General features: G+C 34.2%; 3 protein-coding genes across 5 annotated transcripts in view; all 3 read right to left on the bottom strand.

The window, feature by feature from the left end:
- Nucleotides 1–689: 689 nt before the first annotated feature.
- Nucleotides 690–2,534, bottom strand: Mettl5 (Methyltransferase like 5). The gene is made up of 2 exons (XM_067115354.1): nucleotides 2,305–2,534; nucleotides 690–1,461 (listed from the first exon to the last, which is right to left on the bottom strand). Exons 1-2 carry the CDS (start codon nucleotides 2,532–2,534, stop codon nucleotides 1,053–1,055), a joined length of 639 nt encoding a protein of 212 aa, XP_066971455.1. The 3' UTR covers nucleotides 690–1,052.
- Nucleotides 2,535–2,610: 76 nt separating this feature from the next.
- LOC136845252 (SOSS complex subunit C homolog) lies at nucleotides 2,611–5,597 on the bottom strand. The gene is made up of 3 exons (XM_067115369.1): nucleotides 5,440–5,597; nucleotides 3,019–3,131; nucleotides 2,611–2,766 (listed from the first exon to the last, which is right to left on the bottom strand). The coding sequence occupies exons 1-3, from the start codon at nucleotides 5,462–5,464 to the stop codon at nucleotides 2,611–2,613; spliced, it is 294 nt and encodes a 97-aa protein (XP_066971470.1). The 5' UTR covers nucleotides 5,465–5,597.
- Nucleotides 5,598–10,879: 5,282 nt separating this feature from the next.
- LOC136845215 (ubiquitin-conjugating enzyme E2 R2) overlaps nucleotides 10,880–14,053 on the bottom strand; it is a 144,482-nt gene continuing 141,308 nt past the window's right edge. For all 3 annotated transcript variants that reach the window (XM_067115290.1, XM_067115296.1, XM_067115304.1), the window contains one exon: nucleotides 10,880–13,615. In XM_067115290.1, coding sequence (XP_066971391.1) covers nucleotides 13,575–13,615 — 41 coding nt within the window. In that variant the 3' untranslated portion in view covers nucleotides 10,880–13,574. The remainder of the gene's footprint in view (nucleotides 13,616–14,053) is intronic.

The following is a 14,053-nucleotide window of genomic DNA, read 5'->3' as shown; positions in this document are numbered from 1 at the left end:
GAATTCTGAAACATACATTTATAAAGCAGCAGCTTATAAATCATTGGACTTACCTTTCTGGAAAACAATTTTCCATATAACTTTATGTAAATTTACTTGGTCAAAGAAATATATACTTACCATCAAACTTGTTTCTAATCCTTGCATTTATTAGTATAAAACTGAACTCCCAACAACAAAAAATTTAATTCCACACTTTATAGTAAATCCAGTCACCATTATTCATATTACAGTATACTGACATTAATACTGTTCACAGTAAATTGATTAATGATATTCGTGCTTCAAAACATGGAAAGATGTTCAAATTAGTAATGTCTCTGGTGAAATGTAAGTCTAGAATTTACCAGAATATTTCCTTTAATCATAATTTTCATATACAAAACAACTAAGTTTCAAAACTTTTTTCTGTAAAGTACAGTATACTGAAAACAATAACAGTATTCTCTGTTAGAAATAGCATTATGACAGAAAGAGAGGACTTACTTTGTTTGTACTTTGACCCTGCCCAGCTATAATCTGATGAAACTATAACAGATTGTTCTCATAAAATTGTTTCCCATTTCAAGTCATATAAAAGCCAAAAACTTTGGTCTGCAATATAAAGATGCTGTATCCATGAACATACCATTTTTTCCATCTCTTTTTGGCCAAAAATTATTCAGTTTTATGGAGAAAAATGAGAGTAATAACAAAATACAGTACTTTAATCTTTTGACTTCCACAATGTATTTGGTTTCCAGAATCCACATAACATATTGCTGTGTGGAATGAAAATGCTTATTTTCCTTAACAAAGGCAAAATGGTTATCTGATCTTTATCAAATAATAAAACCTTCCTCACAAGGCCTCGAAATTTGGCTATGGAACACAGCAGCTCACAGTGGAATGATTACAACAGTACAAAGAGCTAAAAATATTTCAATATGCATTTCCACAATTACCAACATTTTCTTTGTAATTATTCCCTTCCAATAATTACTTAAAAGTCTCCAAATTTTCTGAGTCACTATTAAGTATTTGATATAAAAGTACAGCTCTTTTTCAAAAGGCTATTTATGATAAAACCTAATAAAATCTACCTCTATGTCAACCGATCTTTTCTTGTGAAATTTATAAGAACTATCCAAGTTATATCGGAGCTGAGCTATAACCTGCATTTTAACACCCCAGTCTTCAGCTTTCTTAGCAATGTGTGCACGAGTAACGGATTTATGAAGACTATATACAGATTTTCTGGAGAGAGAAAGAGCAACCTTTAAAAATTCCATGTCAGTCCCTTGGTTGCGTTTTGTGCCAAATGGGGGATTAAGGATGACCGTGTCAAAAAACTTGTGAAACCGACATTCAGAAGTTCCTATTGCTTTTACATCAACCTGTAGTAACTCCACTGCTGTGTCAGACAGGATTCTCTCAACATTACCCTGGCAGATCTCAATAGCATCTTCATCAATATCAAAACTGAAATGAATGAAAGAATACATGTTTCAGATGTATCAACAGTACCTAGTACAATATGCAAAATCAAAATTTTACAGTAAATTTCATGCCTTGTAGAAACAAACCACTGCCTTATTTGAACATATTACTCTAGTACTTAGAGGTCACAATAACTAAGAACTCCTTCGACTATGCATTAAGTGCAGCTTCAAACAGATTGGTAGTACAGTATTCACAAAAAAATTATGTATACACCCTTCAGCAATCAAAAACATTATACAACTGAATCCCTCAAAAGAGTAGGGTTTACTACAGTTCTATGTAATAAAATCTGTCTGTCCTCATTATTACTGTAATAATGTGATCATTATTTCACATCACGATACATTCCTATGGATTATCATTATTATTATCATCATTACTGTACAGTACTTTAACAAGACCATTGAACAGCATTTCCAGGCTCACAGACTATGTGATAAAGACCAACCAATGATAGTTTGTAAACATGACACGAAGACAAATAATGTACCATGAAACATTGTTAGGATCCAAAAATATTACTTAATAAAATGTTTCAGGCAAAGAGAGGGCTTCTGGGCTAATTGACCTGAGTCCTAACTGACCTGCTTTAATTGGGATTAAAGTGTGAACTCAGAATGATAACAGCTTAGCCATACTGAACAATTACTGCTAGTAATTCATGCTAATTTTGTATGCTTTGCTTCGCCAGTGAAATATAAAAGGTTCGTATTTGTGTAGGAACATAAACAAAGGGACCATGATGGTTTTTAAAAAGCTTTCCAAAACTGGATAAAAACACTTAAGCCAAATCACATGGAAAATTCAATTAATGAAACCTACCCAAATGTTAAGCCAGCTCCCACCATAGCAGCACCGACTGTCAACATTCCACAGCCACAACCCAGGTCTGCAACAACTTTCCCTTCCAGATCTCCAAATGAAGCTTCAATAGTATGTATCATTCTTGCGGCAATATGAGCTGGAGTTTCATACTGTTCCAACTGAACCTTAGGTTGTTCAAATCCTTCTACTTCCTGTAACCATCCCTCTAACTCCTTGAGTTTGATCATTTTGGCTTATAGAAAAAAATCCAGTATAAAAGTGACAAAAAACCTGTTCAAGAAAAAGCTGCTTATGCAAACAAGATCACTTTGGCTCTAGCCGTGGCAATACAGGCAAAATGAAATTTCCAAATGATGAATCTTGATGAATAAAGTAACCAAAGCTGGAAGACGTTGCCTGAATGAGGCTAGACCTCTGGCTGTTTCCTGCAATATGTCCGTCAGTTCCAGAGGACCACCCCTATGTTAAAAAGAAAGAAACTATTTGCAATGGTTCAAATGACATAAAAAATTATATACTAGACATATTTTCTCTTGCAAAGTGATTAACCCTTTCAAGAGAAAATTATTTTCTTATGCCAACAGTAAAAATGACACAAAATCATAAATGGCTAATTTATCTATAAAATGAATTGATATTTTGGCATTACTGTATGTTACCTATTACACAGTCAAGATTTACACTCTGTTTGTGTGTGAGTGCATCTCTTACCGTAGGCTGAGCTGATGTTGCCGGAGTATTCAGAGGTTGAGATGCTCCTTGTTTCAAAATCAATTGTTTTTTTAACTGTAATTCTTCTAATATTTTTCTCTGTGGGTTGTTATCTGTAAAGTATATATCAATGTGATATAAGGATTACACATATACAATTTAAACTACACTTTAAAAAAGTAAAAAAATTTTAATCCAATACAAAAACCTGGTCCAACATTAAATTTGTAAAACTAAAAGACCTTTCAAAACCAGGAAATAAACTCAGCATGAAAAGTAGGGATATTAACTGCTACAGTATAAGCAGGCAAAGGTCACCAACAAGCCCTCAAAACTGTTGAGGCATAAATTGAATACTTCAAAGTATTCTGACACACATTGCAGTAGGTTAGATATTCAGTATGTAAATCAGCTAAGGGCATAATCATTATTAGGTACATGGATACAATGCCTAGGTCAAAGCTACTGGATTCTAGAATTGTACAATATTAGTGGTATGGAATATATTATTTTTGTGTTAGTCATCAAGCATATGTCTTCTTTTCTTATTACCTTCACAAACACTACTACCCTAACTATTTTTCTAGCTTGAATTTGATAGCTTAAGCCAATAAATATAGTCAATATAGCACACACATATCAAGAAAAAATACAGCTTTTATATAGAGACAGGCAAAGCAAGAGCCTGAGTATCCTAAGCTATTCCCCTAACTTTAAGCACTATGAAAAATGATATATAATGATCTGTTACTCTAAACAAATAAAAATAGATGTACGCTAATCTCCGTAAAGAAAACTAAACTGGTTTTTCACAGAAAACAAGAATTAGCCAAAGGTATGTTAGAGAACCACTTTACACCACATACACCACAAAAATAGGGTACAGTAATGGAACAAATTTACTTGTCAAAAATCAAATTCAATAGGGACAGTGGTTAGATGATGATGACTGCAGCCTCTTTTTCCCCTCGAAATTCATTAGCAAGATATTTACATGTCAAAATATGAAGTACTTTAATCCAAAAGTACTTTAAAATAAATAAATTCTATTAGTTTCCATTTTTCTTATTTTGCATGTTCTCAGCTACATGTAAGGGCACTGCTGAAACCTTGGGCAAATACAGTATACTGTATGAGCAAATCTCTTTCTGGAGCAGAAATTTCTGCAAACTTTTAAATACATCTTACACAATAAATTTATCACCTTTTTAGCCAATAAAACCTTTAATTTTTCTCATTCTCAGGTTTCCACATATGTTCAGACTTCTCCCACTTCATCTTCCCTAAATTGTTATTCCAGATGGGTCAGTTGTGGAAATGAACATAACTCAAGCACTTATCATTAATAACCTTCACTGGATGTGAAAAAACAGTGTTATTTTTACAATTATTGCCATGAAATAACTTTCCAGCACACATTTTTTTTTTAAATGGCCAAGTAATGGTGATGAATCACCCTCCTTTACTCACCTTGATATTTATAAAAAAAAAAAACCTGCAATTAGTTGCACAAGTTTCCAAGTACACAGGATTTCTATGAAAATTATGGTTATCAGTACACATGTAGTAGCTTAGGTGGGAGGACCAGGAAGGGAAAGCCCCAATGACAGGTTTGAAAAAGCCCTTAGGTTTGGTTAGGATGTATCATTACAAGTACCACTTTCTCACATCTTAGCCAAGGTGAATGGAGGCAACTTTGGACGTGCCTCCATGCACAGCCATGTAAAACGTGGCTAGGTTAGGTTATGATGTAACATTATATATACCCATACCACATTAAAAATGACAGACACAGGTTAAGCCGACAAAAACAAACCTAACCTTTCCTAGAATGCCATGTCCTGACCTAACCAGGCCTTAGATTCTTAACCTAACTTAGGGTGCTGTACCCTTACCTGGCCAGGGGGACTTCACCCCATAGACCACCCCGAGCAGCCTAACACTAAACACCGAAACATGGATAAAGCTTCCACTCAGAATTAGTGTTAGGGCCTTCTCCTGTCGTTCAGCAAACTACCCCTAGCCAAGGTTGGGAGAAGCAGTGATAGTAAAGTAATAGGTATAGCCTAATTGTCTCTATCGTTGCCCTATTCTAGGCCACAAGCAAAATTTCATCAATGGGAACATTCAGCTCCCCTAAATATACAATTTATCTATGGTTAGGCCAGAGCCTTGAACTAAAAATACAGCACTAACCCTGCATAAGATAATTTCTATCCTAGCTGGCCCACAAACTGCTAGGCTGTACAATCTAGCCCTAAGCCTGGTTTAACCTAGAACTAATTCACTTCGAACTTTGTCTGACTTCCAATACCTTAGCCTAAGCTAACCTAATCCAGGACAACTAGGCTACAATTGTTGTGAGCTTTACTCAGTGTTTATGTTTTAATTCTTATACAACTAAACATAAATTAATACCACCTCTATTATTAGACTGAGATGCCATTATCTATTTATAAACATGAGATAGACGACTCCAGAAGTTGTAAACAAATCCTGGACGATGGTTCTTCTTCGTTCGCCTCCAAAAAGTACTAAAGATTTCAGGGCACGCATCTGTTGCAGTACAGGACGTAGTTTTAGACGTTTCGCATGATAGAAGGATGATTATTTCACTTTTTTGCTTCTTCCAAAGTTTCTCCCCATGTTTTTGTTTCATGTCATTCAGGAATACCTGTTTTTATAGGTTTCTTATAGACGGATGATCTATTTTTTTTTTTCTGTCGCCCTATAGCAATTTTGTTGCGTTTATTCTTGCTGTTCCATTCTTCTGTCCTAGGCAAAACTACTTGTGTCTGTCTATAAGCTGCTGAATAAAAAAAAATGTTGATATCAACATGTTGCCTGTTATTCTACTTATATATGTCTTGAATGTTTGGAAACAAAAAGCTTGGCCTTATCACTGGTCATCTGGACCTGGAGTTATTTTAACTTGAAAGCGTAGGTTTTCAGTATATGATAACTTCACACTTTTTTCTTATTTTACTTTAAGGACTGCTTCACGAGCAAGATTCCGTATTGAGAGATATTTAAAATTGGGGCAAAATCAAACAAGGTTTTTGGCAAAATTTGCAACTCAGTTTCTTAGTCTTTGGAATATCCAAAATAATTAAGATTCATTATTGGGAATTCACCTGATTCAGGTGCACTGGCGGTGTTTGGTTTAGATTAATCTAGTCTAATGGTCAACTAACAGAAACGAAATGCAAGGGATCCCCCGTTTTATTCAGCGTGAGTCTTTGGTTGCTTCCATCATTCTTGTTTATTTCTGAAGTCCCTCTTCTCGAGCCTCAATTGTCCATCCGGCGGTGGCCAGTCAATATATATATATATATATATATATATATATATATATATATATATATATATATATATATATATATATATATATATATACCTACATATATATATATATAATATAATTTACATATATATATACACATATATATATATATATATATATATATATATATATATATATATATATATATATATAAATTACATGATAAAAATTTCTTATATATATATATACACATACATACACATACAATATATATATATATATATATATATATATATATATATATATATATATATATATATATATATATATATATATATAAATATCAACATACAATCATATATATACATATATATATGTGTGTGTGTGTGTGTGTGTGTGTGTGTTTTTAACCCAGAGTCAAAAATAACTTAATCCTCTCATGAAGCCCAAATGGACAAGATCTTGTCTTCTCTTTTTATCAAACCAAAACGGCATAGGTACGAATCCTAAGTGAATTCGATATCAAGGGGTAATTGTGGGTATAAAAATCGCCCGTGTGTTTGCCGTATATCGACCTTTTTTTTTTTGGCAGTGAATATGGGTTTTTTTTTTTTTGGGGGGGGGGGTGGTTATCGGCATTGACGGTGATTTTATCCTTGACTTCAGGTTTCAGAGCGAAGTATCAAGTGTGTGTCTCACTATACATCCTGGATGGCGAGTGAGAGAATACAGAACCCGAAATCATTACACATCACTCTTGATGGCCAAATGGATAAGATTCCGTTCCTCTGCATAAAACTTTAAATGCATTTGAATCCTGGCCAGGGCAGATGCAGTTATCATCACATTAAATAAAGAGAGGTGTAACACAGGAAAAATGTTTATGGGGGTAAAAGCTTGCTTACATTGAACCGGTTTGGGTTTAGCGAGGTATTTCATCTAGATTTGTTTTCTTCCAGATTTAATGCTTGCTCTCCTTGATAGATGATTTTTCGGACTGACCCGCGCTTTGTGCCTTTGTTTATCGATAGTTATCTGGCGGTAGGTCTAGCGCGGCTGCATTTTTCAATGAGAAGATTCAAGGGGGTTTTCATTTACAATTTCTGCCTTCCAAAACCCTTCCGACAAGTCCTTGCTATCTTTTCCAGTCTTTAAGAGTTACTTCAAATCCAGTGACCGCCGTATGCATAATGTTTATATCCCCTTCTAATCTTTGTTGTTTGTAAAACCAATTCTTTGTACTACTGTGTTCCATTTTATGTAGTCTGGTTGAAAATGCCTATGAGTAAAGGTGAAAGATCTTGCTCAATGTTGTTTTACTTTCTTCTTGGCTATGTAATCTATTTATATTATACTGTATATATCTCAGCGTTATTTCCGTGATATTGTGACTCGGTTATACACTTTACACACACACACACATATATATATAAATATATATATATATATATATATATATATATATATATATATATATATATATATATATATATATATATATATATATATATATATATATATGTGTGTGTGTGTGTGTGTGTGTGTGTGTCAATGTGTGTATAACTGAATCACGAAAATATGGAACATGATGAATATACAAAAGACACAATCCACGAAGGAAGAGAAACAATGGAGTGCTGCAAGGCCTTTCAACTTATAGTCCTTTACTAATCCAAGCAGAGGGACTATAAGTCGAAGAAACCTTACAGCACTCCATTCTTTCTCTTTCCTTCGAATTTTGTTTTTATATATATATATATATATATATATATATATATATATATATATATATATATATATATATATATAATTTATATATATATATATATATATATATATATATATATAATCACAGAAATAACATGATGTATAATAGTATATGGCCAAGAAAAAGTAAAACAACGAAGAACCTCAAAATTGAAATAGATGCCTTATTACAGGACAAAAGAGAAATTCAGTCTAGATAAGGGTGCCTTCGGTAGTGACAGAATTATTTACAAAGAAAAGAGAGGCTTTCAATAAAGAAGACGAACGAATTAGATGAAATGATAATTTAGTCAAATACAGGGCTCCTCAGATGAGAGAGAGGTTCTCTTTAACGATGTAGTACATTTCAGTAACAAGAGAGGAAACAGTTGCCGAAGAAAAACAGGGCCTGGAGTCATTTCTAAAGGCAAAGAGGATTGTCGTAAGGATACCAAGCCCTCTATAAAGGAGGAATTTTAATAAAGAAATTGATGCCTTTAATAGTGATAAGGAAGAATTTAGTAAAAATTGGGAAGTCTTAATCAAAGACTTCTAAAAACACGAGAGGATCTCACTGAGGATGCGAGGAGCATTTTAATAATAAGAGAATTGTTTTATAGGTAAACAGAAGTCCTCTAAAATGAAGGAGAAAACTTCTGTAAGGAAATAAATGCCTTCAATGAGGACCGAGCGCCACATTCTCAAGAAAAAGAAGTCTATGCGGAAAGATTGGCCTTTAACATGGAAAAAAGTCAAAGATAATTTGGACTTAGCAGATCTGAGAGTATCATCTGGTGAAACGAGAAAAATAACCCTTGGAGAAACGGAATCCGGAAAGGAAAAAAAAAAAAACTAGAGCACAAAAAGGAGGCACAGTAACCGAGTGGCAAAAAAAGAAAAAAATCTCCAATTTGATGTGATAGAAGATATAATGGAAAATCTCTGTAAAAGAATAACCAGCATCTGAGATATTCTAAAGAATTATGAACTGAAATTAATGGAAAAGCTCAAGCTTAGAAAAAACTATAGAGTACCATCAGTACCTGAGAGACGCAACTGAACTATTGATAATAAGATGCTACCTTTAAGTATTCTGCAGAAGAAAGAAGCTTGGCTTCGTCTAGTATGCTTTGTCCCTTGATGAGGATTTCCTTATACGAGAACTTAGATCTTTCCTAGATGGTGACCCCCAAGGGTTTTCGGAAGTCATCATCTACGAGTAGTATTTCTGTCATTATCTTTATATTTAGTCTTTTGTTTATGTTTTGACGGTAATCCCCAGCGGGCTTGTACCAAACACGCCGGAAAGGTGGATACATACCAGAGGTTCACTATCTCGGAAAGATCCAAGATCTTTTTCATGCAGGAATATAGCCCGATATCTAGATCTATTCTTTCAGATACCTCCTTCTAGTAATTCAGCTGGAATAATCTAGAAGACATTATCCAGTATCCCTTGATAGATTCCTCTTGTAAAATATATTTGTTGTGTAGGCAAACAACTGAACATCTAGAATCTACTCTCCCATAAACCTATCTTCTGGTGATTCTTGAAACCTGGCTCTTCAGCTTCTAGAATGATGTGTCCTTTGATGAAGGTTCCTCTTGTAAAAGAGCTTGTCATGTTGGAAATGACCAACCAGCTAAAATCTATTCTTCCAGTTGCCCACCTTCTAGTAATTTTGCTGGACTACTCTAAAAACTCAGCCTTGCACAGAAAAGTAACAATCTACAAGACTGGCTTATGATAAACGTAAATTCGCCAAATAATGAATTTCAATGCACAATATTAAAATATCGGTAATAAAATACATTGAGATCAGGACCATGCTTCTAGGCTTGCACAGGGTTTACTCACGATTTGTTCTCAAACGAGACATGGGAGTATAAGAAACATGATGTCAAAAAAGTTTCACAGCTAGAAGAGACCATGGATTACTCTAAGTAATAGGCAGAAAGTTCTAAAGGTTCTGCTGCAGGATCATTGCAAATAAGTTATTAATTACTCACAATGTGCTGTAACAGGCACACTTTAGGTGGTGCTCCAACACAGCAGCTCACTTACTGTTGTCAGTTATAAAAGTGTTTCACCAAACCACTGAGCTATAAATCTTGAATCACAGACTTGGTTTACACAGATAGTAAGAAATAGTTTTGGTGTCTAGTTTTCCTTTATGTTTCAATTCTCATTAACACAATACATATTTTCATTGACGACAATTTTTTAGTCAAATTTAATATTTCTACCAGACTCTCAGCATGTTACATATGGTTGAGTAGAAAAGTTGCACTTTTCTTCATGTTGAGGCGCTGGTTAACCCTATGTGCTGTATTGCAGTGTACCGAAAGATTCTGCTGTTTTCACTTTGCCTTTGCTACTGAATATCATAAAGTGAATGGTTTCTTTCCAAGAAGACATTACTTGTGCCACAGGTCAACATTAAATCAGAACAAATATGTACAAACTTTACAATACAGTTGTTATCCAAGCTTTTGGATGTGGAAACTGGTACCAAAAAGGTTCCACTTGCTATTCTCATCAGTAAAGGGTCCAAAATGAATATTAGTTCTTTTTGATGCATAACATTCTTGTATTTGTAAGTTATTCTTCTTGGCACTGGATGAAATTTCCCTCAGCTTAGCTACAAGGAGTAAAAAATTAAGCATTTAGTTCTTAAATTTTGTACAGTTGGCATAAATGTTGAAGTTTGTTGAATTTATTTCACACAGCCATGAAAGGGAATGAGGGTGCAAAGCTGATTGTTCCCGTGCAGTTGAGACATTGCTGTGTTGCCGATATTAGTCCTATCCCAGGAAAATAAAAACTCTTGGTTCATAACAATATCTTTATTACACTAAATGAAGCCTGCAGTCCTTACAATAACCATACAAAAGTGCATTATCTGTACCCAACTCCTTTAACAGCATTTTGATGAGGGACATTAAGTTTAGCGACTTAAATGATACTCTTATAATGGACATTACTTTGAATGCTGTCATTACATGATAAGTACAATACAGCATTTTATCACAACTTAAAATACCACCACTACAAACTAAAATTTTCTTTGAAGTTGTCTGATAACATTAATCCTCTGAAAAACAATGGTTGATTCCTTTTGATGTGAGAAGTCGCTGTTAAGTGCCATTTGAGAATATATCTTCCTATCAAAGGACTATACAAAAATACCATAATTCAGCTTCAGCTAAAAAATATTAATAGAAAACATCCACATATGCAACAGGATACTCCAGCAATCATGGAGTATTATCAATGAGTTTTACAAGTGAAGCTAGTGAAGCTATAATACAAAAGCACAAATGAGATTAAAATCAACAGAAATGAGCAAATATCAGCCTATTCAAGGAAGAGGAGGCAATACATGGAAAGATGAAGGAAAAGAGGAGGAGGGGAAGGAAGATGGGGGGAGAATCATAATCATCACCTTGAAATCTTTACACCCCCAAAATCTTTTGTTATCAAGTTTCTTTGTTTTCTTTTACTTCTATTCCAAGTGTGGCACTTAATAGACTAAGAGTACGTAGATGGGTACCTAACCTTTTCCACCATTTAACATAACATCATACCTCCTATCTTTAGTCCACAGAAAAGGTGATTGATTATATGACAATGAGATATGTACAATGAATCCTTGAGGCAATATACTATTACTTCCACCTCACTAACTAGCCCACCACTTTAAATCAAACTTGAAAAATCAAATTTGAATTCAAATGTGATCACTGATTGCTAGATTCATCCTGATATAATATCGATATTAACAGCAGAGATCTGCCTGCGACCAAAGTCAAAAGGAAGAAGTCAATGCATCTTAACTTTATAGATCCAAGACATATTTCGTAAACGTACATACTGGGTATATAAATCCCTCAGTTTGGATGGAATTAATATTTGTGAAAATGAAGCATACAACTCACTCACTCTCTTTAACTTACATATAATTTCCTTATATTCATTACTTACACACTCAGAACGCACTCCTCTCTTCCTCTATCAAGCCAAAACTGAATCTCCTATGGTGTGATTAATATAGTCAAGTAATTAACTATCCAAACCAACATTTGCTATAAAAAAGGGGAATAATGGATATGAAAAAGTTTCTAATGAAGCTTCTTTTCAAACTGTGTCCAACATCCAACTGGCCAACTCTAGAACAAGTGAAAACTCTTTATCCGCACTATAAGAAAAATAATGATCCACATTATAATTTCACCGATTATAAACTTTTGGAATATCCCATTTCACATTCACTGTGAACCTCTTCATGTGCACTGTCAATAACCTCAGTCATTATTGATATTTATGTTACAAACACCATTTGTGATGGTGATCCATGATAAAAAGGCATGCACTTTTAATCCCATACTTCTAGTATCTCCAGTTCCTCAATGTGCTGTATTTCCCACCAAAAAAATGAATAAAAAAGGCTATCAGTTTTTATTGTATATTATTGTCACAATGAACCACAAACTATAAAGAATGGAACTCCTTGTTGATGTGAAGTTATCTTACTGTCATCACACTGTACAGCATACAGCAACATTATCTAAGCTATGGTAATACAGCTTCATTTGTAATAAAAATAATTCATATTAACTTGTAAAATATAGCACTTACCATCTTGAAATAAATATCTGCAATGTACTAAACTACTTCCCCTCCCCCCAAGAAAAAAAGAGAACAGAGCTTCCATCACAATTAACATTCACGCATACTTTCATTCAACCTTCAAGAGCTTTCATTAGAAGGAACTAAAGTCACCGATCTGGTGGAGTTGATGTCAATCTCTCTCTCTCTCTCTCTCTCTCTCTCTCTCTCTCTCTCTCTCTCTCTCTCTCTCTTTTCTACCATGCACACAGGTTGCCTGAAGTGTGGGTGGTTCGTGGGTATTCAACATCAAATATAGAGTGACATATTTGAGGATGAATGCTACTGTTGTGAAGATGCAAATGGAGGCATTTTCAGGATAATAAGTCTTATAATGGTCACATACATAATAATAAGGAGTTGCATAATAATGCAAAGATTCAAAAGATGCAATGGGGCTAACGTGGCTATGATCATGTTCCGATATGTAAACTGCATGTGCAAATGTGTGCATATCTTCCATTGTATGTTTATGTAGGTGCATGGTGAAAGAGTGTTGTATATAATGTAAAGCATGAATGTAGAAGAATGATGAATCTGGGTTAATGTATGCATTCATGTATGCATGCAAGTGTCAACATGACTGTGTCCATGTGTAACTGGGGGATCATGTTTTGTGTGAATTTGCATGCATGTAGTGTGTGTGTGTACAGGTGAAGAGTTTACCTCACACTTCAATCCTGCCCGAATTCTTAAGATTCTGACATAGTCAGTTACTTTGAAAAAGATCTAATTTTCAATGGTCATTAATTAGCGCACTTTCAACTAGTTACTAAATTTGTTGTTTTTTCTATGTAATTCTATTATACATAAGCATTCGGGGTCATGAATATCATTCACAGTGAACACACGAGCCTATCACGATTCACCATTGCCGCTGTCATCACCATCATCAATTTCTGGAAAAAAAAAAAAAAAGTAAGTATTGGCAGCACAATATGTCTATATGGATCATACAGAGACAAAAAAGGCAAAAGCAATGATCAAGAGGAAACCCTGCCATACTTTGTAAAATCTGAAGGCGATTTGACAATGCTACATATTAATTTTTCATCCAACAAATGAAAAATTTGTTCTAGAATTTGTGATATTCATAAATGGAGGTGATAAGCCAACTTATCTTACAGCACAATTATGAGAAATTTCTGCCAGAATGAATACTTAAAGAATGGGAAAATAACTATCAAAACTTTAATCAGTGACCACACGAATACTTTGTCCTCTTTTAACCTTTGCCCAGGGTGGCCTTTAAACTCCCAAATTGAGGAAACAAACGTGACAAGATTATTTTATTGACCAAAAAAATCAATAAAGATTGTCTGCTACTATACCAAATA

The sequence above is a fragment of the Macrobrachium rosenbergii genome, chromosome 2 (genome assembly GCF_040412425.1).
Source record: "Macrobrachium rosenbergii isolate ZJJX-2024 chromosome 2, ASM4041242v1, whole genome shotgun sequence".
Taxonomy (NCBI): domain Eukaryota; kingdom Metazoa; phylum Arthropoda; class Malacostraca; order Decapoda; family Palaemonidae; genus Macrobrachium; species Macrobrachium rosenbergii.
Note: the sequence above shows the minus strand (reverse complement) of the source record. Positions and strands in the feature narration are given on the sequence as shown.